Genomic DNA, 23329 nt, shown 5'->3' on the forward strand with positions numbered 1-23329 from the left:
GGACTTCAACAGGTGGATCACTAGTTCCCTAGACTCGATTCTCCTTCTGAGGATGGTGGAGGCAAAGCAGACCACAAAAACTGCCCCCTGGTACTCTCCCGAACTGCGGGAACTCAAGAGCAAATGTAGATGTCTAGAAAGGAGGTGGAGACTGGATTTCTCTCCTGCCAGCAAAGTCATTTATAGAGACTCGATCAGGTCCTACACAATGGAGATCCAAGCCGCTCAAGCCATCTTTTTTGCGGAGGAAATTACTCTTGCCGCCTCTAAACCCAAAGAAATATACAGGATTGCAAAGACTCTCTTAAAACGGCGAGAACCACCCCTAATCCTCAGAATGCACAATCCCGCTGTAATGACCTAGCTAACTATTTCTCTGAAAAAATCCAATTGATATATTCTTCTTTTCCAACCCACCCTGCTTCTTCGCAGGGAGAGACCTCTTTCATTCCCGAAGCTCATTCCACCCACTCTTTGCAGGTCTTTCCTCAGATCAATATGGCTACACTCAACCTTATTGCCCCTCAGGTAAAATCAGGCTCCCCCAAGGACCCGGCCCCGCCGCAAACCTTGGAGATGGTAAATGACAACATCCTTCCAACATTACTGAACTTACTCAACACCTCCATAACTGCAGGCTCAGTCCCACCTCCCTGGAAACAGGCAATGGTCAAGGCTCTCTTGAAAAAACCTAGCCTCGACCAAACTGATCCTAATAATTACCGTCCAATTTCTCTCCTCCCATGGGCAAGCAAAGTGCTGGAAAAACATGTAAACTCTGCACTAATGGAGTACATTGAAGCTAACCACCTGCTCGATGACTCACAAACAGGTTTTCGGCCCAAACATGGGACCAAAACCACCCTGTTGGCAGTGACGGGGGAGGTACGGATGATCATGGACAGGGGGGGCTCAGCAGCCATAATCCTCCTGGACCTAAGTGCCGCCTTCGACACTGTCAACCACAGCACACTATTGTCACGATTGACGAACATCGGAGTGTCGGGTAAGGCCAGATCCTGGTTAGAATCTTTCCTCTCCAACTGCTCCTTTCAAGTATTCGTGGGCGACTTCACTTCACCGAGCAAACCTCTTGTCTGCGGTGTCCCCCAGGGCTCCTCATTAAGCCCGACACTGTTTAATGTTTATATGGAGCCACTAGCGGGGGTCGTCCGGCCGTTTGGAGTACGAATCATCACTTACGCGGACGACACCCAGCTGGTGGTGTCCCTCATCCAGTTGGAATCCAACCCCGGCAATCTGATAACATGCCTGGAGGAGGTCTCCAACTGTATGACCATGTCACATCTTAAACTAAACAGCAACAAGACCGAGCTAATGCTTCTGGGCAACCCCTCCCCCCTGGCTCTCAAGCTTCTTTGGCCCTCCTCATTAGGTTCCCCCCCACCGCCCAAAGATGAAATCAAGAGCCTGGGCATCTGGCTCGATAAAGCTCTCGATTTCAACGCCCAAGCCTCAAAACTTTCAGCAACTTGCTTTGGCCTACTTAGAGTCCTACGGAAGATTCCTCCCGTGTTACCGCCTGAGGCCAGAAAGATCATGATCCAGGGACTTATCCTGTCCAGACTGGACTTCGGAAAAAAGCCCTGTATTTGGGTGCCCCTCAGTCCACCCTGAATACACTGCAGATTGTGCAGAACTGTGCGGCCCGCACATTGCTCCAAATTCCCCGCCGAACATCAGCTAGGGATGGCTTAAGGAGCCTACATTGGCTACCAATCCGATGAAGAATCGAATTCGTAAACTGCAATCTCTACACAAATATACCTGCATTTTACCACCATCTTCACTATTTAATGAAATGATGAGATCCATAGCAAATCAACAATTCGCTACTTTTTGAAAATTGGAGTGCTTCCCACCCCAGAAAAGTAATTACTCAGGAATTACCTGAGTGCTCTATCTTTAAAAAAAATCATAAAAAGATCATAGGCATCACTTGTTTGCACAGAGGTAGGTCAAGATAATTGGTAACATATTGCATTATTATTGGATCTGAATAGCAAAAGGCTTTAAAGCACTGTAGGGCAAATCGGTGGCAACTCACACGACTTTCCATTCCACACAATTCCACTCGACTCAGTGCCCCAATACTCAACATTCAAACCTGGCTCCCAATGCCGCTTCCCTCCACCCCACTCAATGCCACCCAACTCATTTCACGCAACTCCACACAACACCACTTCACTTAACTCAGCTTTACTCCACAACACTCCACTCCAATCAAGGCCACTTCAATTGACACCACTCCACTCTACTCCATTGCGCTCAGTGCCACTCCAATAAACTTCATGCCACTCCACTCGATGCCACTTCACTCAAAGTCACTCAACTCAATGCCACTCCACTCCATTCAATGTCACTTCACTACACTCAATGTCACTCAATGTCACTCCTCTACACTACATTCGTTACCACTCCACTCAATGCCACTGAACTCCACTCAATGCCTCTCTGCTCATTGCTGCTCCACTAATTGCCACTTTCTTCAATGCCACGCCTCACAGTGCCACTCCATTCAATGCCACTTCACTCAATGGCACTTTGTTCAGTGCTACTAGGCTTAGTGCCACTCCAATCCAGGCAACTCTACTTTGTCACTCCACTCAACTCCAATATCCTCCACTCAATAATACTTCACTCAAATCCACTCTACTCACTACCACTCCTCTCCATTTGATGCCAATCCGTTCTCTGCCACTCCACTCAATGCCTCTCTACTCTGTGCCACTCCACTCCAAAAAAACAATAGATATTACAAAGGTTAGACCTATTGGTTTTGAAAATGCCTTTTCTTCTGCCCATTACACCATTCCGCATGAGGCACTGGATCAGTTAACTTCATTATAAGGGACAAAACTCTGCCCTTTCCGAAGCAGCTCATCCACATTCAAAGCAGTTTCTTTCAGTGCTGAGGACGACTGTGGCAATGTGTGCATTTTATGATCAACAGCATATTTTTACTTTAGGTCATTTAAAAAAATGCTGATATGGTGCCTAGAAGCTCCCCAACAAAAAGGTTTTCCAAAAATATAACCAAAAAAGTCAAGCATTGATCGAGCCAGAAAACTGGCATCGACTAGCTGACGTATTGGTATTTGTCAATGCGTGTTCCTTTAAGAATTTAACGGATGGATATATCTTTGTTGTATCAGGTGAAGCACGTCGATAACATGGGCAGGTGTCTGTGATTTTAATAATAATTCAGAAAAGATATTCTGAGGAAGTATGACCAGATATGGTTTTGCAGAAGGCTGGTAACAATTATTTTCCATTTTATTTTCGTTTTGCCCTGCAGCGTTTACCTGTGGTCCCAGGAGCCGTTACATGCTCTGCACGTCGACTTGTTCCCTCAGCTGCGCTCTTCTTACTGGAGGGTCCACGTGCACCAAAGGGTGTTTTGAGGGATGTGAATGTGATGATGGCTTCTTTTTTGATGGGAACAGTTGCGTGCCCATGAACGACTGTGGCTGCGTGTACCTCGGAAAGTATTTCAAGGTAAGTGCTGAGCCTGGCACCAGAGATCACTTGAAGATGTGCCCCACTGATTGGAGCTGCCAGCCTCTAATCCTGGTCACAACCGATCCATTGATCTCTCTGTTCCTAAAAAAGCATTTATTAAAGTATTAATTAAAAGTGGGAGTTTTTACACAAGAACTGAGAAATGCAAATTCTCATGCAAATTGTTTTTAGTAAACTAAGAGGCAAGTTCATTTTCATGAATATAGTATACCTGACTCCCATATGTGATAATAAAATAGAATGTGTGCTCGGTGAAATAAAATATTTGCCTAGGATTACACAAGTAGAGAAGCATCCCATATTTTTCTGTTTCACACTCTGCAATTCAATCACTAAATAGGTTTCTCTTTCTGCCCCCAAAGGTTAATGCTTTGACCTTAGGTCTCCGAGAATAAGATTAGAGTTATAGAGACAGGGAATATCCACATTTTATTTTGGCACTTTTACATACCAGAAACCTTGCCCAAGGACAGAAAAGCACTTCAGATACAAACTACTTTACCCCCTTCTTTTTTGAAGCGCACAGGCTTTTGCTTGGGTTAACAAGATTTTAGCCACCAGGCCACATCCCCTTCTATGAAAACTCATCTAGTTTTGGGCTTGAGGTTGCCAGAGGACACTGATCTGAGAGAAAGCTAAGCATTTGATTCGAGCTTGGCTTGAGCTTTGAGTGGCACATCCACCTCTAAAACATATGTTACCAGGGTCATAATGCTGCAGTTTTGACTGTCATTGGCAGCCTCGTTCATTCATCAATTTGTATTCTCTAAATCAGCAGGATTACATATATTATATAACTATGATTTTGTAAAAGGTAAATACAGGACATGGAGTCATCCAGTAAACTTACTCATGCATTGTAGGAAAGTCAGACTTTTCCCCCTGATCACCCCATTTTTGATTGACAGATGCTGGTTGTTACTGAATATGAAAGTGCAATGGGCTCTGCTAACTTGGCCTGGGTCAGTGCCCTGTCCTTTAAAGGTATACGGTAATTGGTGTAATTCTAATTGGCCAAGACAACCTACCTGTAAGTCCCCAGCATGTAGGTTAGAGACCCCAGTGGCCTTAATGCACCTAGGTGTGCACTACTGTGGTGTTTGGTGTCATTTCAGAGCCAGGCCTGCCATGCAGTCTGGTTTTAAAATATTACTATGTCTACATTTGACTTTGGCATTAAATTTTTTTTTTTTTTTATTATTATTATTTTATTGAGAGTTCATATATAACAATACAGTACAGTACAGGAGACATAACATATTTGAAATCCAATTAATACAGTCTAGAAGAAAAAAAAAAAAAATCTTGAAAACAACCATACAGTTTTTAGTTATAACATTTAAATTATAGAGTGCAAAATTGTGTAAAAGCAAACAGGCAACAGACTTTCACTAATAATCAGACGATTTTGTTAGAATTAAGATAATATAGGAACTTTAAACTCCCTGTGGGATTTCTCAATTAATTTTTCATAGCTAGATTTGTAAAGTGCATCGTGCATATGCATAACGAACTCAATAAACCAATTTTAAATCCGATTGAATAGGAGCAAGGCAAATTTAAGGATCAAACCCACTCCAAAATTTATCATATTTTTTCAGAGCCCCTGATCTTAAAGCATATTTTCTTTCCCTATCCTGGATTCGGAGTAATTTTATCTTCCATGCTTGGAAAGATGGGACAAGGTCTGTTTTCCAGGACTGTAATATATAGCTATTAAAGAAACTATAAAAAGGGACTCATCGTGTTGGGTGTGAATAGAAGAGCAACCTAGGACGGAAGTCAATTCATCCAGGACAATATTAGTTTTAAGGACAATTGAGAGATATTTTTCTATTTCCTTCCATAATACCTGGATTTTGGGGCATTCCCAAACAATGTGTTTCCACGTGCCTTTTCCTTCACATCGGAAACATTTGTCAGCTATTTGGGGGAAGATATTATGCAAAAAGGACGGAGTTCTATACATCAACCATTTGTTAAAGAATTGCATACGTTTAAAATTTGCTCCTCGAAAAATGGTTTTATTAAACTTATTTATTTTGTCCCATACCTGTTGATTAATTGTAATATCTTCCTTCTTTTTCCATCTTTCAGTAATCTTGTTGTAGAGGTCCTGATCTTTACCTTCTCTTAGTGTTTTAATCCAAATACTCATTTTCTTTTGTGTTTTGTTGTTAAGGATAGTGGAAATATTTTCTTTCACAAATAGATTTCCTATAGTGAGTTCTCCAAATTTTGGATTCATCCTGAAGAAGGACCAGTTCAGCATGCAGTGTGAATGGATTAACTGACTATTGATTTCATCCCAGGATTTCCATCTGTTACCCAAGAGGAAGTCTTCAATTTTCTCGAAGCCATTCTCCTTCCAAATAGTTAATATATATTTGTCCATACATCCAGCGTCTCCTAAGCTAAAATTCATTAAATTTGTCTTGCTGCTAAAATTAGGTAATCCATAGAACTTAAAAAACTGAGTTTTCACCTTAAAGATCCACTGCAGGGATTTATAGCGTACTTTTTTGGGATCTTTAGTGATTCTTACTGGGTCATAAATTTTCAATTCCAGCAGCATGCTTTTGATAAAAAAATCATCCGTCTCGTGAAAATCTAAAACAGAAAACCTGTGACTATAATGTGCAAAAGACGCAAAATAATATTCTCTAATATTTGGGAGGGACAACCCTCCTTGTGTAGATGATAAATACAAAGTGCTCAGTGCAAGTCTGGGAGATTATTTTGCCCATAGGAAAGAGGAAATCAGCGCTTCTACTTTTTTAAAATAAGAGGCCTGGATTGCGCAGGGAATTGCACAAAAAAGGAAATTAAAGAGGGGTAATACCGACATACGAATTAGCGATGCCCGTCCTATAATAGACAGGGGTAACAAATTCCACCGGTCTAAAAGTGAGCCCACCTTTTTTAATAAAGGTAAAAAATTTAGTGCAAAAAGGTCGTCTAGGCTATCTGATACAAATATTCCAAGATATCTTTTGGGATTTGTGTTATATATCCGCCTGAATTCCGGAGCTAAAGTGTCTATATTGCAGTTCACCAGAATAATTTCCGTTTTGTTTACATTAATTTTATAACCCCCCAGCTTTTGAAAATCAGAGAAGATTTTTAAAATCCTCCGTTGACTAGAGGGTTTAGAATCTATAAAAAGGGCAATATCATCTGCATACAGTTTTATATTTGTCATTCCTAATATTGGGGCTGTGTCAGCTTTAATATTCCTGATGGCGATTGCAAGAGGTTCGATAAATAATGCAAATAAAGTTGGCGACAGGGGACATCCCTGTCGCGTACCTCTAGTGACGTTACAGGACCCAATATTTGTATTATTAATGATAATTTGTGCCCTAGAATTCACGTACAATTGTCGTAAGAGAAAAATAAAAACATTCGGGAAATTAAAACTACGTAAAATTGCAAACAGGCAATCCCAAGAGACTAGATCGAAGACTTTGGCATTAAATTGTAGGGTGCATTGTTATGAAAATCAGAAACTATATGAAATAATTTTTATATGTCCTGATAGAGAACACACATGAAAAAACATTTCCCTATTGCAATACTGCTAGCCCCATAGGCGAGCATGGGAAGGATCTATTGACCTTAATAAAGGCTATATAGGGTGCTAGATAGCAAATTCATTCAAAGTATCAAAATGATGGTTACAATAAATACGACAACTTGCCAACATCGGATTTAGTATAACAATTACAGGAATGTAGTTTTAGAGCTTACTAGCCTGAGGTCACCTAAAGCAGCCCTGCAACAGCCTGAGCTAAGCTGCAACCCTGAGAAGGAGTGAGGAGACCTGGGGCTGGAACAATATAGGTATTTGGTGGGAGGGGACTTGCTTTCTGGAGAAGCTAGCGGGATGAATGGTGCTGGACTTCAAAGGCAAGGGAACAGATACCACAGGACCGAGACCCCCTAATTAGTTTAGGGCAGGCACTGGAAGATGAGTGTAGTGAGTGTAGTGAGTTGCTAATCACACCTTTGGGTTACATTATACAGACAGACACACCAAGGACAAATTATTCTAACTTTGATTTTAATGAAAACTGTGCATTGTGGGTCAAAAATATGCCACACTTTGCAGAAAGTGGTCATAGCAGAGGGAGGTAACTTTACCCATATTGGTTGCATTGTCCTACCTTCTTGGTAGCCCAGAATGTAGGATAAATATGGGAGAGCTGTTTAGACTACTATCGTAGCGCTATACTGCCAGACTGCCCAATTATTTGTGCCTGATTGTACAGTTATCGTGGCGCTGGACTGCTAGACTGTTGTTTAATTGATATTACATTGTATGTTGCTCGCTTGCCTGCTTGCGTTGTTAGTGCCTGATTGTGCCGGTACCACTTGCCCATTTCTTAGCGTTTGTTGAGGCTGTGCCCCACGCTCGTCCTGCTTCGCTTTTGGCTTGCTGCCATTTTGTTGTTTGTTATTGTGCCACCCAGCCCGGCTCTCCACCCCGCTCCCGCCTCCCAGCTGCTCCTCCCTCCCACTGTAAGGTAAGGCTCTACCCTCTCGTCCCAGCGCGGTGACCGTCCTGAGCTCCTCAGAAGCGGTCGCTCCCCACGCTGCTCCCTGCTCAAAATTGTTGTATTGTAGCGCTATACTGCCAGACCGCTGAATTATTTGTGCCTGTTTAGACTACTATCGTAGCGCTATACTGCCAGACTGCCAAATTATTTGTGCCTGATTGTACAGTTATTGTGGCGCTGGACTGCTAGACTGTTGTTTAATTGATATTGCATTGTATGTTGCTCGCTTGCCTGCTTTCGTTGTTGGTGCCTGATTGTGCCGGTACCGCTTGCCCATTTCTTAGCGTTTGTTGAGACTGTGCCCCAAGCTCGTCCTGCTTCACTTTTGGCTTGCTGCCATTTTGTTGTTTGTTATTGTGCCTCCCAGCCGGGCTCTCCACCCCGCTCCTGCCTCCCAGCTGCTCCTCCCTCCCACTGTAAGGTTAGGCTCTACCCTCTCGTCCCAGCGCTGTGACCGTCCTGAGCTCCTCAGAAGCGGTCGCTCCCCACGCTGCTCCCTGCTCAAAATTGTGGTATCGTAGCGCTATACTGCCAGACCGCTGAATTATTTGTGCCTGTTTAGACTACTATCGTAGCGCTATACCGCCAGACTGCTCAATTATTTGTGCCTGATTGTACAGTTATCGTGGCGCTGGACTGCTAGGCTGTTGTTTAATTGATATTGCATTGTATGTTGCTCGCTTGCCTGCTTGCGTTGTTGGTGCCTGATTGTGCCGGTACCGCTTGCCCATTTCTTAGCGTTTGTTGAGGCTGTGCCCCAAGCTCGTCCTGCTTCGCTTTTGGCTTGCTGCCATTTTGTTGTTTGTTATTGTGCCTCCCAGCCCGGCTCTCCACACCGCTCCCGCCTCCCAGCTGCTCCTCCCTCGCTCCGCCCCCCTCCACTATCCACATATGACAGACACATTTGCGCGCAGCATTCACGCGCTGCGGACGCGCCCCATGCGCGCGGAAGGTGCGCCAAAGGTAAGCCCGTCTACGCCCGTCTGCGCCTGGACCGCGCCCAGCGCCAGACCCCCTGGCCCCCGCAAAATCCTCTCCACCCGCATAACGTATGACGCTGCAACCCTCTCAGCCCTTAACCCCGGCCGACCACCAAACTGCCACCAAGCCGCCCCAGGACATACTCATGGACCCTTCACCTGCCACTCCTGCAAGTTTGACTGCATCAAGACCCACACCAAATCCATAAACTCCAAACAGAGCTCCGACACTAACCACCTGAAATGCATCCTGCTCAACACCCGCTCGGTCCACAGACACCCCATTGACCTTTGGAACCTACTCGACACCACATCGCCGGACGTCGCCTTCCTTACAGGAACCTGGATGAACGCCTCATCAGCACCCGACATCGCCATAGCCATCCCGGACGGCTACAAAATCATCCGAAAGGACCGCACCAACCAAACAGGAGGAGGCATCGCCATCGTCCATAAGAACACCATCCGCATCACGACCAGTTCCGACGATAACCGCACTACCGCCGAACACCTTCACTTCCAGATCCACAACGACCCCAAGACCACACTCAGAGGCACCCTCATCTACAGGCCACCAGGACCCCGCACACAATTCAGCGAAGACATCACTGACTTCATCAGCCCACACGCCCTCCCCTCCGAGGACTACATTCTACTGGGAGACCTCAACTTCCACCTGGAAAAAAACAACGACAGCAACACCACAACCCTCCTGGACAATCTCGCCAATCTCGAACTCAAACAACTTGTTAACACCCCCACCCACTATGCCGGACACACGCTCGACCCAATCTTCACCTCCAGCAAGCACATCTCCCTTAATCACACCACAGCTCTCCATTGGACGGACCACAGTTGCGTTCACTTCAACTACAAAAAGACTATGACCCACAACCACCCACAACGAATTCCCCGCCGAAACTGGAACAAAATTACCACCGACCAACTCTTCACATCGCTTCACCAAAACCCTCCTCCACTATCATCGGACCCAAACCTTGCAGCGACCAACCTCACACAATGGATCACCCACAGCGCTGACGAATTAGCACCCTTGAAAAAACATCAAATCAAGCAAGGTAGCAAAAAAGCCCCCTGGTTCAACGATGACCTTAAGAAATCCAAGAAGTTCTGTCGCACCCTCGAGAAAGCCTGGAGAAAAAACCCAACCACTGACAACTTGGCCACCTTCAAGAACGCCACCCGCAAACACCACCAACTGATCCGATCCACCAAGAAGTCAGCATTCAAGGATCGACTTGACAACAACGCCCACAACAGAAAGGAACTATTCAACATCGTCAAAGAATTTACCAACCCCACCGCCGGCACCAACGACATCACTCCCTCCCAAGACCTCTGCGACTCCCTAGCCTCATTCTTCCACAACAAAATCGCTGACATACATAACAGCTTTGAAAACCAGTCCGGAGACCAGTCCACTCCACCCACCTCCGAACTAATACCCCCCTCTAACAACCTTTGCGCCTGGAGCCCAATCACCACTGAAGACACCATCCACCTGATGAACTCCATCCACTCAGGATCGCCAACCGACCCATGTCCCCACCACATTTTTAACAAAGCAGACTGCATTATCGCACCCCATCTCCGAGACGTCATCAACTACTCCCTCAACTCTGCTACCTTCCCGGAAAGCTGGAAACATGCCAAACTCAGCGCCCTTCTGAAGAAACCCACAGCGGACCCCACTGAACTTAAGAACTACCGCCCCATCTCGCTCCTCCCATTCCCTGCCAAAGTCATTGAGACAGCCGTCAACAATCAGCTCGCCACCTTCCTCGAATCCAACAAATCCCTCGACACCTCACTGTCCGGCTTCCGAGCCAAACACAGCACCGAGACCGCCATCATCGCAGCAACAGACGACATTCGAACACTACTGGACAACAGAGAAACAGTTGCCCTCATCCTACTTGACCTCTCCGCAGCCTTTGACACAGTCTGTCATAGCACCCTCATACAACGCCTCAGCAACGTCGGAATACAAGGAAAAGCATTGGACTGGCTCATCTCGTTCCTCGCCGGAAGAACACAGAGAGTCCGCCTCCCCCTTTTAGATCAGAGGCCACCAAATTCATCTGCGGCATACCACAAGGATCACCACTCAGTCCCACCCTCTTCAACGTACACATGAGTCCCCTCGCATCCATCACACGCCAACACAACCTCAACATCATCTCCTACGCGGACGACACCCAGTTGATCCTCTCCCTCACCAAAGACCCAAACACAGCCAAAACCAACCTACACGAAGGGATGAAAGAAGTAGCCGAATGGATGAAGAACAGCCGTTTAAAACTGAACTCGGACAAAACGGAAGTCCTCATCTTAGGTTCATCCCCCCCTGCCTGGGACGACTCATGGTGGCCACCGGCCCTGGGAACCGCACCCATACCTAAGGACCACGCACGTAACCTGGGCTTCATACTGGACTCCTCCCTCTCGATGACCAGACAAGTCAACGCCGTCTCATCATCATGCTTCAATATCCTACGCATACTCAAAAAAATCTTCAGTTGGATCCCCACCGAAACAAGAAAGACGGTCACCCACGCACTGGTCACAAGCCGACTGGACTACGGAAACACCCTTTACGCCGGAACCAGAGCCAAACTACAGAAAAAACTCCAACGCATCCAAAACGCCTCAGCCAGACTCATACTAGACATCCCCCGCCAAGCTCACATTTCCGATCACCTTAAAAACCTCCACTGGCTCCCCGTCAACAAGAGAATAACGTTCCGTCTCCTCACCCACGCACACAAAGCCCTCTACGACCTAGGATCCGAATGCCTCAACACGCGCCTGTCCTTTTACACCCCCACCTGCCAACTACGATCGTCCAATCAAGCCCTCGCCGCAATTCCGCGCATCCATAGATCCACCATGGGGGGAAGATCCTTCTCCTACTTAGCGGCCAAAACCTGGAATTCTCTCCCCACCCACCTCCGCCTTACACAGAACCACCTCTCCTTCAGAAAACAACTAAACACTTGGATACCCCCCCTCCCTCAAGCGCATTGAGACCCTCTGGGTGAGTAGTGCGCTAAACAAATGTTAAACTTAAACTTAAACCTGCTGCACTCTCACGGCTTCACAAAGACACCATTGTGTCTGACCCAAAAGTAAGGGAGTGAACTCCCTGATCAGAAACAGGTGCAACTGAGCTGGAAGCAGTCACCTGCAAACCCAGAAATAGGATCACCCCATCTGACCAGTTGGAACTAGATTTGTTTTGGTTGCATTGTAGGAAATTGAGTCCTAGCCCCCTGAGACAATCCAGTGCCTCTGACCTCTTGGATTTAGTAGTAGACACTTATTTACCCCACAGAAACCAAGACACTGCACGATCTGCAAAAAAAGAAAAGCTACAGGAAAAGGCCGACTCAACATTGAAAGTCAAGCTGCCATCATCGACTCAAGACTTAGCTTGACTGTGCTGGTTTTTCTCACTTTAATCTTTGGAGCTCCTTACCATCGACTTCGAGGACAAAGGCGTCCAGAGACTCACACAGATATCACCCTCCAGCAGTCCACCATGTTTAAATCAAACTTTAGATAAGAGATGCCAGAGGACTGCCAATAAGCCCATTGACAAAAGATAAGCTCCAAGTAAAAGCTAAGGGCCTTATTACGATCTTGGCAAACAGATAACTCCGTCACAACAGATACGGATGTCCTGCCCACCGACATATAAAAATAATTATATCCTATGGGATTTACATTTCATTAGATGAAATATTCATCACCTTTTTCATGGAGTAACCTGTCCCCCAAGATTGTAATCAGACCCCAAGTTTAAAGGTAAACTTTTGACCAGAACCTAGAGCTGCGCCTTTCTGACCCATGCTCCATTGCTATCAGCCTAAAACTTTAACTTTTTCTGGCAGCAGCCCAACTATATCGCCGTGAGTGGAGCATTAAGCTTGTTGGAGCTAGAATGCACAATGTATGTTAAAAATTCATATATCCGGTTCGGTACATTGGATGTTTGACATTTTGGTCTAATTTTAAAGATAATATTACTATCTAATATTATGCATTGGTGTTGGATTTTTATTGTTGTATGTCTTTTATTTATTTACTGTTTTGGTGATATTAAATACTTTACACATCCCTTTCTTCTAAGTGAAACCTGACTGCTTTTTTGGCATGTTGGGGTTGATCAAGGATTACTTTTTTGAGACATGACTGAACCTATTAGTGATAGTGGTATTAGTACTAGCTGAAGGTGAGTACCTACAAGTAATCCACTTTCCTACTTTTGGTGCACCGTGGTGGTTTCCAGAATTTGTATTTAGTAACACCACTCCATATTTGAGTGGGACAATAAGAAATCCTCTAAATTGACAGTCTGCAAAAAGAAAATTAGATTTTTATTGTGGACTAATATATTTTTTTCAAACAAAGTTTATTGATTTTGAATTTTAAAATGTGCACATGGCCTGGGAGGCTGCCATACATAAAAAAAACAAATAAGGAAGAAAGGCCTTAACAAAACTAAATACCTGCACGCTCAGTCCCACCCTACCGCCCACCCATATTCTAGCAATAAGAGAGATAGCAAGTCTAATTATTAGATCACTTGTCCACCACCTCCCTGGATGCAGCACCACCAGGGCCGACGAACGTTACTCCACAGTAAGCTTACCCTCGAGAAAGTCACAGTCTACAGACAAGAGGAATTTAAAGAGAAAGGCTTGCACAAGGTTGTATGACGTTTCAACGCATGTTTTTACCACGCATGCCTTTAGAACGCAGGTATTAGAACGCAAGTCGCTACAACGACTTGCGTCGGGGGGCGCTGGATAGTGGAATAGTTTATTTTTCTATTCCAACTCCAGTCCCCGTGGATAATAGGGAAGGTGTTGGATAGAAAATCAAACTATTCCCTATTCAACAGCGCCCTCCAGCAAAAGTTGTTGTAACGACTTTCGTTGTAATTACTGCGTTGTAACGGTAGTGCCTCGTAAAAGTTTCATTGTAAACGATGTTCCCCCTTGCACAAAGTCTACTATCTGCTTCCGGGACACAACCTACTTTTAAGTGTACACGCCTTCAAAATGGGAAGCAAAACTGCAAGCTATTGCTCTGGGATCAATGAGTAATGTGTCTGACAGGCTCAATAGGAGGGATAGAGGATGAAAAATAAGTACCTTGGCATACTCTATGTAGCATTTTACTCAACTTATCATCCCATTGATATATCCGGTTCTTGGCCCCTGCCAGGACTGTTTGGCTTCTCCCAGCAGAGTCTGCTGATATTGTTGTGGTAGAAGACCCAATTGTGTACACATGATCTGCCCATCATCCGGGCCACTCTGTGCATCCAGATCCGTCATTCGGGATTCAAGAACCACCAAGTCCTGTGCCTCATGCTGCTGCCCCCCTCTAGAATAACCCCCTGCAGTGTAGGCTTCAAAACCTCCCATGGAGTTGCATGGTATGTCACTGAGCCAACGTTATGTGCAAAATATTCCTCAAAGGAGGGCTCTATGTGAAATCAATATTCTGGGGTTTGTAAATTTTAATGTAAAAGGTGCCAGCAGAAAGCCGGGCATCAACAGCTTATGGGGAGTTGAATGGCCACTGAGAAGTGTTCGGAAATTTCCTGTCCCAGGACATGGTGTCAATGTGGTAAAAGAAAATCCTCCAGGTAAAGAACAATGTATAACCCCTCTGGAACAATGATACGTCTTCTAGACATCAACTAGACCCAAAGCAGTTGCCAAAGTAGCCAGGTGGGTTTTCCCATTCTCCATGGGCGGCCCATGCGGGCACCACTGGTTTAGTGAGTAGTCCATGGTGTCATTTTATTTACCCCCCAATATCATGAAACAACTGGGAAGTTCGCCCCATAATCTTGTTATCAGGTCTACAAAAGACTGGATGAGGGGGGAGGGTGTATATTCTATGAAATGTGAGAGATTTTCTATATTGCACTCCTAGTACGCCTATATTATCTACCCTGCTGGTCCACCCACTTTTTAAAATGCTGGAATGAAACAATATTTTTTATCAGAATGCTTTAAGCCTTGGATCCCCTAGTGAACCCAGAGTAAAAAAAAATACTTGTGCCAAACTGGGCAAAACATGGGACCTTGCTACCAAGGAGGTGGGTCTCCTTAAGTAGTGAAACATCTGCATTCACCATTCTAGCATGTTTTAGAACTGCCATGTGCTGAATATAGAGCTCACAGAGGCATTGTTTTGCTGTTATGAAGGAAAATCTGCTGCACTATCCCGGTGTAATCTGGGAAGATCCTGATGGTTTAAGAATGGTCCGTAATTTTATCTTGGAGTAGGGCATGTTTGAGGATAATGTCCCTCTCATATCATTTAAGAGCTTTGCAATAACAGGCTGGGGACAAGCCAGGGAAAGAGAGTGCCACTTCAACGCTCTTTAAGCAAGCTCGATGATGAAGCGGGTAGACAGGGACTCCGAGGGCATAATAGAACATACCATTGGTCCCTCACACTCCTCAGGGAAGCCCACAACCCTCATGTTTTTACAATGAGCCCAGCCCTCCTCATCCTCTACTCTCGCCGTCAGCTCACTGGTCACAGCAGAAAGTTTTGTCACCCTCTGTTATAAGGTATTAGCTGAGTCTTCCACACCAGAGACCCTCGTTTTGGCTTCCACAATGCACTTGACATCTTTCCTAAGATCATCTTTCCTAAGATTCCCTAAGCACCTTGAGGCCCTCATGGGTGAGTAGCGCGCTTTATAAACCCCTGATTGATTGATTGGCAGAGCAAATTAACATTGGTGCCCACTGCTACAATTTAGCCTCTAGCTTAACTAGCGACTGAGTAATAGCTGACGGGTGCAGCATTGTATGGATTCTGACATTCTGTCTGCATGCCACAGAGACAGAGGAGGGTCCAGAGTTGGATGTCTTTGCCTAGAGTGCTTTGTTTGGTGCTGAGGAAGCCTTGTCTTTTGCCATGATGATGAGGGCAGCAGTGGGCCACAGCAGCCCTGCCACTGCACAATGCATCACCACAAATGACCCGCCTTGCCCCCGCAGTGACCTAGCATAGGACGCAGCACAAGCAGTCACAACCCAAGGCATTCTTCATCTGTGGCAATATCAGACTTTCTAGGAAGGCCCAAGAGAAAAGCCAAGAGGTCCAGGAGCAGAGCGGGGGTGGGGCACACTGCTGCAAACTACACCAAGCTCTGGCCTGGCCACCTCTACCACTGGAATACCCTCTACCAGCATGATCTCCCAATGGGGTCATATGCCAACACACTGGAAGGGCTATACTAAGACACCAAGAATTATGCACAGAAGGAGGATGAGAGAAAAACCAAAACTCACCACACCATCAGTCAATAGAGATGGCCTCTGGGAATCAGTGCTCGATTTGTCTGGATCACAGTTCAGCCGGGGCCTGCAACATCTTTACCACTATATGCTGCCTGTGTCTTGTGGGAGGCAAAGGGGCTGATACAAAGGTCGCTTTTCATCTCCCTCAGCGCATGGGCCCATGCTGCACCATGGGCCAACCAGAAATAGTGGCCCCCAGTGGAGTGTTTCAGGGATTCTGCACATACACAGAACTATGCAAAGGAACCATGACCTCAGTGTTTAGTGGTGAACCACAAAAACACACCTCAGTGCCCAGAACCGCACTCCGACTAGCTATAGTGTCTCATTTGTTCTCTGTACTACAGCAAAGCTACCAATGATTAGACATTCTAGAACATATCACTCCAACCCTCTGAGAAATCGCGGGAAGAAAAACACTCTTTCGTTCAAACACTCATACTTGTCCACAACATGAGTAAACAGAGACACGGTATAGTTTACAATGTTTATTTTAACTAACGTGCTCTATAATGCAGTACACAAGCTAATACTAGCAGCAAAATGCATAGTAACAATGTAATCAGCATGGGGCGTGGCCACGGAGGCGACTAAGATGGCCGCCTCCGATTGAAGCTCTGGGGCTCGGGAGACCAATCCTGTCCATCCTGCGGTGATACTTTAACCTAATCCCCGCAAATTCACTCCATCCTACAGCTGCAGCGATTCGCTGTCATCTGACGTTTGTGCCAGGCCCAGAGGCGTCCAGAGAGTCGACATCGGCGGAGGCGATCGAGCACTAGCGCTCTCCCTGCCTGCACACGGCCGGAAGGTGAGTGCTGCGCCGGGGATTCTCTGGCTGGCCTAGCGTTCTCTCGGGCGCCGGGGGCCCGCTCGCCAACTCCCCGGGCCTGAACAGGGGGGGCGGCTTTGGACTCCCGGCTCTGGTGGGCGCATTGGTCTTCGGGCCAGGTAAGTAGGCCGGAGCCGGGGGCTCGATTTGTGGCCTTCCCCGATGGGCTTGGGGTGTTGGCGCGGGGTGTCCCGGGTGCGGAGGGAGGACTAGCGGGCTGCACCGGGTGCCTTCGGGGTGTGCACCGCATCGGCCCAGGTGGCCCCGCCATCCCTCTGAGCCTCCATGCTGGAGCTGATTGTGACGCTCAAAGCAGCACTGCGGGCCTAATTACATGGCCCAAACCACAATTTCCGCCACAAGATAAGCGGGCATCCCTTCTAGGGGCAGGAGTCTGGACCCACTGCCTGAGGCGGTTGAGAGGCGCTGGGCTCCAGGCTTCCCAGTTGTGTCAGGGGCACACTATTGACTCTCACATTCCTCGGCGCCATACCATGCCACGTGCGTGGACTGACCGTGTTCCACAACGGGTGTGGGGCTTGTTGCTCTTCCCCTGAGCCCCATATTGAGATGCCCTGCGTGAACCAACCAAGCTGCCATAGGGTTGGGCAGCAGACCAGCGGAACGGATCCCTACTCACTTTTGCCCGCCATCTCCCTGCCTGCATTGTTCTCTGCCTGACCAGCGCCTGAAAGAGTGTGCTCTCTGGTCCATCTTACCATTCCCATCGATACACGAGCCGCCATGGGGAAAAGAGACCTGAACCAGCGGAAGCTGAGCTTCGACAAGACCCCCCTGGATCCTCGTCCGGCGCGGACGCCCCCCTGCACAAGCAGACTCCTCCTCTCTGGTCACGGCCATGATGGGCGAAGTGCGGGCAGGCTTCAAGGCGCTAGATAGTAGATTTAACACCTTGGAGCAGAAACTGGCAGACATGGGGTCCAAAGTCCAAGCCCACGACCGTCGTCTGGACGTTGTGGAATCTTGGGTCTCCGATGTGGAAGATGCAGCCAATAAGTCATTAAAGCGACTCGAACGTGTCGAGAAAATCCTAAAGGATGTGGCCATTAAAAACTAGGACCTTGAGGCGTGTGGACGACGCAATAACGTTCGTATTTTGGGAATTACAGAGATGACCCAGACTGGCTGGCAGAATGGACGAGTTCGTTGAGACTCTGCTCATTATCTAGTTCGGAAGGGAAACATTCACCCAGGGGTTCGTGGTTGAGCGTGCCCACCGCTCACTGGGTCCTCGACCCCGGCCGGGTCTCCCACCGCCTCCCATAATCGCCAGGATCATGAACTTTAGAGACCGAGATTCAGCTCTTCGAGCTGCCCGTGATAAAGGTGAGATACAATGGCAAGGTAACGCTCTCTCCTTCTATCCGGATTTCACCTTCATGGTACAAGAAGCGCGACGAAAGTTTACAGGAGTTAAGGCCACCCTGAGGAATCTTGGCCTCAAATACGGGATGCTGTACCCGGCGCGTCTTAAGGTCGAGGTAGCCGGCCGAGTCCGCATATTTGATTCCCCCACGGAAGCACAGGAGTTTTGTCGGACCTATAAAAAGCAGGGTTCCCAATCCAACAACGATTTCAGAGCGTCTTCTCCAGGACGGAGTGACTCCCAGCACAGCGTTGAACTATTTTCGGGCAATGGCCCAGGTTGATGTACTCACATGATTTCAGTGTCGACTGACCTTTGTCCTATTAAATAGTATTCACCAAAGGTTCATTCATATTTAATTGGTTGGTTCCCCCGAGTGTCGTGTCGTTGCCGCACCCTATGGCACATGCCGTTACCTTCTTTGTTTTTGCAGGACTCTATAGCGTGTGCAATGATAGTACAACATGTGCAACGTTTGGTCTTCCTGTGATAGGGTACGGGGTTTTCCTCTTGAAGGTTCATAAGAGGATGGGAGTGGGGTCGTGGGGGGGTTTGTTTTGGTATAGACTTATTCTCACATGTTGCCATATTTGTCAATTCTTAGAATGGGAAACAAGCTGTTTCACTGTTTAATTCATTTTATGCTAGCATTACCTCATGGCCAAGTTAGGATTGCAGCTCGGACCTTCTGAGCTATAGATAATGTCCTGGAATGTTCGTGGGCTGAATAACTCTAAGAAATGTAAACAGGTCCTTAATTATATGTCCAGACACAGGATTGATATAGGTTTTTTCCAAGAAACGCCTCTGTCCCCTGCGAATACCGCACAGGTTGCCAGAAGCTGGGGAACTCATTGATACTTCTCCTGCTACAGCACATATTCCAGAGGGGTTGCAATATGCATTCATAAACATGTCCCCTTTGCTCTAAACGCAGTGTATCGCAGACAAGGACGGCAGGTTTGTCATAGTGGATGGGTCCCTGTTGGGACACAAGATTACGCTGGTGGGGGTATATGACCCCAATGCTGACACCCCTTCCTTTTTCCTCGACTTACAGGTTCATCTGCCCAATCTGTCTCCAAGTTTGCTGATAATGAGAGGGGATTTTAACTTGCTGTTAGACCTGGGTAGGGGTAGCACTTCTTCTGCTCCAGACCCTAAGGCCCGCTCATGTTCTGTGCCCCTTGAAATATGCTCCCATTCCCATTTTATACTGGTGGACATTGAAGCTTGCCTGCACACAACGGCACCCGCATACACACATTATTCCGGATAACACAATACCTGGACAAGGATTGATTATTGGCTTCTTTCTCCTGGGGTGGTCGATTGGGTGGAAAACCTTCTTACACTCCCACGTACCTGGTCTGATCACTCCCCCATCATCCTTCGATTAAAAGTTCCCAGGGCGGGCAGCTATGAACGGCAATGGCGATACCCGGGGAGGGCTTTAATGGACCCGGTGTTAATTGAGGAGGTTAGGCGGGCCATAGAGGAATACTTTGAGTTTAACACTGGCACGGTAGACACCTGGGCTGTCCTGTGGGAAGGTTTCAAGGCCACCATTCGAGGGGTCTGCATAGTAAAATACACTGGGGTGTTGCGTGACGTCCGCACCACTCTGACCCGTATTGAACAAGACATTGCCACGCTTGACGAGGAACAGCTTGGATCCTACTCTGCGGAGAGGGAGACCATGCGTCTTCAACTGATGGTTGAGTTTCGAGATGAGGCCGAGAGAGAATTGCGATTCTTGTCCAGACAGCGCACTGCACGGCAATATGGGGTGGGAGACAGGCCGGGAAAGCTGCTGGCAAATTTACTTTGCCCTCCTAATACCTTCTCTTACATCACGGAGATCAAGGATTCACAGAGAGAAACACACCATTCCACACCCGAGATCTGTGACACCTTTTTGACTTATTATAAATCCTTGTACACATCCACCTTATCGGGTGGCCAATCAGATCGTAGCGCCTACCTTCACGAGATTGCACTGGTTTCATTAGAGAGACACATGCAAGAATTATTGGCCAGCCCCATAAGGTCTGATAGTATTGTTGAGGCTATAGACTCACCGAGGGGTTCGTCTGCGCCTGGTTTGGAACGTCTTCCCGGCGGACTTCTATAAGACCTACAAGGAGGAACTGGTTCCTCGCTTGTTGGAGGTCTATGCTGAGGCTCTCTAGGCAGGTCACCTGCCCCCCACACTCAGAGAGGCAGTCATTGTGTTTCTCCCCAAGCCAGGCAAGGATACCACCTTGTGTGGTTCCTACAGACCTCTTTCTCTATTAAACTTGGATTATAAGATCCTTGCCAATGTGTTAGCTATTCGTCTGTCATTACTCATGGAAAACATTATCTCCCCGGTTCAATCTGGCTTTGTCCCGCACCGTTCGACCTCTCTTAATCTTAGACCCCTTTTCTCCATGTTGCACCGCATTGACCCTGCCACCTCTGCTGCTGCAATCCTACTTGATGCCGAGAAGGCATTTGATTCTTTGGAATGGCCCTTTTTTCTGTCCACTATGAGACGCATGGGGATGCCGGAGTGCTTTGTCTCTAAGGTTGCACTGCTATACACTCTGCCAGACTGAGACTAAATGGCACCATCACGGAGCAATTTCGCCTAACACGGGGTACACGTTAAGGGTGCCCTTTGTCACCGTTATTGTATATCTTGGCAATGGACCCGCTTGTCCTACACTTCCAGGAGAAGCACCTGCATCGCGGTCTCCAGTTCCGAACAGGCCCATTGTTGTTATCATTATATGCGGACGACACCATTTTATATGTCTGTCAACCCCACATTAATCTGGAACCTTTGATATTGGAGATTATTTGGTTTGGCAAGTTCTCCGGGCTTCGAATTAACTGGCACAAGTCAGTTATTTTTCCGCTCACCCCTGTACAACGGAGTGGTCTTGCCCCTTTCCTCTCGCATGGAATCGGGATTCTGTGAAGTATTTGGGAATTCATGTCCACCTAGACATAGCGTCCATCGTTAGAATAAATTACGGCAGTGCGATGTCGGCCCTGGAAGGTCAGATTGACAGATGGAACTGCCTTCCCTTGTCCATGGCTGGACGTATTGCCATATTCAAAATGGTCGTCCTTCCTAGGTTCTTGTATTTTTTCAACAATATATCTATCCCCCTTACCAAGTTGTTTTTTTCCCAATTGTGAACTATGTTGCTCCGCCTTGTATGGGGGTGGCAGAAACCCGCGCGTATCTTGGAAAGTCTCGACTCTCCCTTATGAGCGTGGTGGTTTTGGAGTTCCGGATTTTTATTTTTATTTTTTGATAGCTCAATGTTCTTACGCGTACCCTTGGTTTCACCCTGATGCCCACATCATTTATTTAAAACCGGAAGCAGACCTTGTACTCCCCGGCCAGTTATCCACTACACCTCCTACTGGTCTACCCCGGGATCCACGTGATATCCAAACGGTCTTGTCAACCTGCTGGGCGTGGGATAGATTACGCAGATACATTGGTCTAGAGTAGTTATATTCACCGGCCCTTCCTTTACCTAACCAAACATGGCTCCCGATTACGGGTGAAGCAATAGTACGTCATACCCTGGCTAAATTTCACATCTGCACCATTGGTGATCTGTTCCCTGATGGTCACGATTTTTCAGTTTCTGAAGCCCACCTCTTCACAGAAAGGTCGTTCATGGACTCCTTTGTGTTGACCAGAATGCGCTCCATGTTGCGGGCATCATTCTCTACATTCCCTCTGCCCCCGGAGGAAGCTTCTCCTCTAACCTTTTTAATTCAACGCCCCTCGGGTGCCCATCTGATTTAAAAAATGTTTCATATGTGCACTGGTTTCCTCCCCTCACTGGATTCCAGGGTTTGTTCCGCATGGGAGAGGTACCTGGGCTACCCCATCTCAGACGAACGATGGAAGTGGTGTTGTAGGGCTACCAGAGTAGTGTCCCTTAACAGTAGACATAGGTTATTACACTTTAAATTTCTGCGAAGGTCATACCACACCCCGGCACACTCACACAGAATCAACCCTGAGTGCCGAGCCCCGTTCGCTGACTTCACGCACCTCTCCTGGTCTTGTCCTCTCATTCAGGAATACTGGTCCCAGGTACACCGAACATTTAGCGAAATACTACTTCTAAATCTTGTTCTGACCCCGGAGATCGCACTACTAGGTTATGTCGCAGATTTTCCTTGTGGTGTGCGTAGACTGGCTGCTCTGGGTTTTTTGTTGGCCAAGCGTGAGGTGGCGCTTATATGGTGTGATAAACGGCCCCCGAGACATAGCTCTTGGCTCCAGAGTCTGGCCTTCTGCAACACCAACTGTGAGGAATTTTCGACAATTTTCCCACCCTGCTGCTAGACCGGTAGATATATTGGGCCCGTACCACACATACATCGCCAAAACCTTGACTGCTCACCATACGCAATTGTATCACCACACTGTCCCCAAGGGTATTGGCTGAGGAAATGTATAATGTCCCACTCCATGGAAATAACACTGTAGGGATTGAGGATGGCCAGGTACTCATGGGTTAATATCCGGGGTGCAGTAACTGAGTGCCTGATATGGAATCGGGGACTAACGTTAAAGGTTTGGGGATATGCTGTTGTTTTAATTGAAATATACCATGAATATTCACTCTTCCTCACACTATGCACCCCCGATG

General features: G+C 47.0%; 1 protein-coding gene across 1 annotated transcript in view; it reads left to right on the forward strand.

The window, feature by feature from the left end:
* LOC147701262 (IgGFc-binding protein-like) overlaps positions 1–23329 on the forward strand; it is a 402161-nt gene that overhangs the window by 321840 nt on the left and 56992 nt on the right. Inside the window, exon 17 of the mRNA XM_086929328.1 lies at positions 3320–3519. Coding sequence (XP_086785454.1) covers positions 3320–3519 — 200 coding nt within the window. The remainder of the gene's footprint in view (positions 1–3319; positions 3520–23329) is intronic.

Source organism: Lissotriton vulgaris, chromosome 7 (genome assembly GCF_964263255.1).
Source record: "Lissotriton vulgaris chromosome 7, aLisVul1.2, whole genome shotgun sequence".
NCBI lineage: Eukaryota > Metazoa > Chordata > Amphibia > Caudata > Salamandridae > Lissotriton > Lissotriton vulgaris.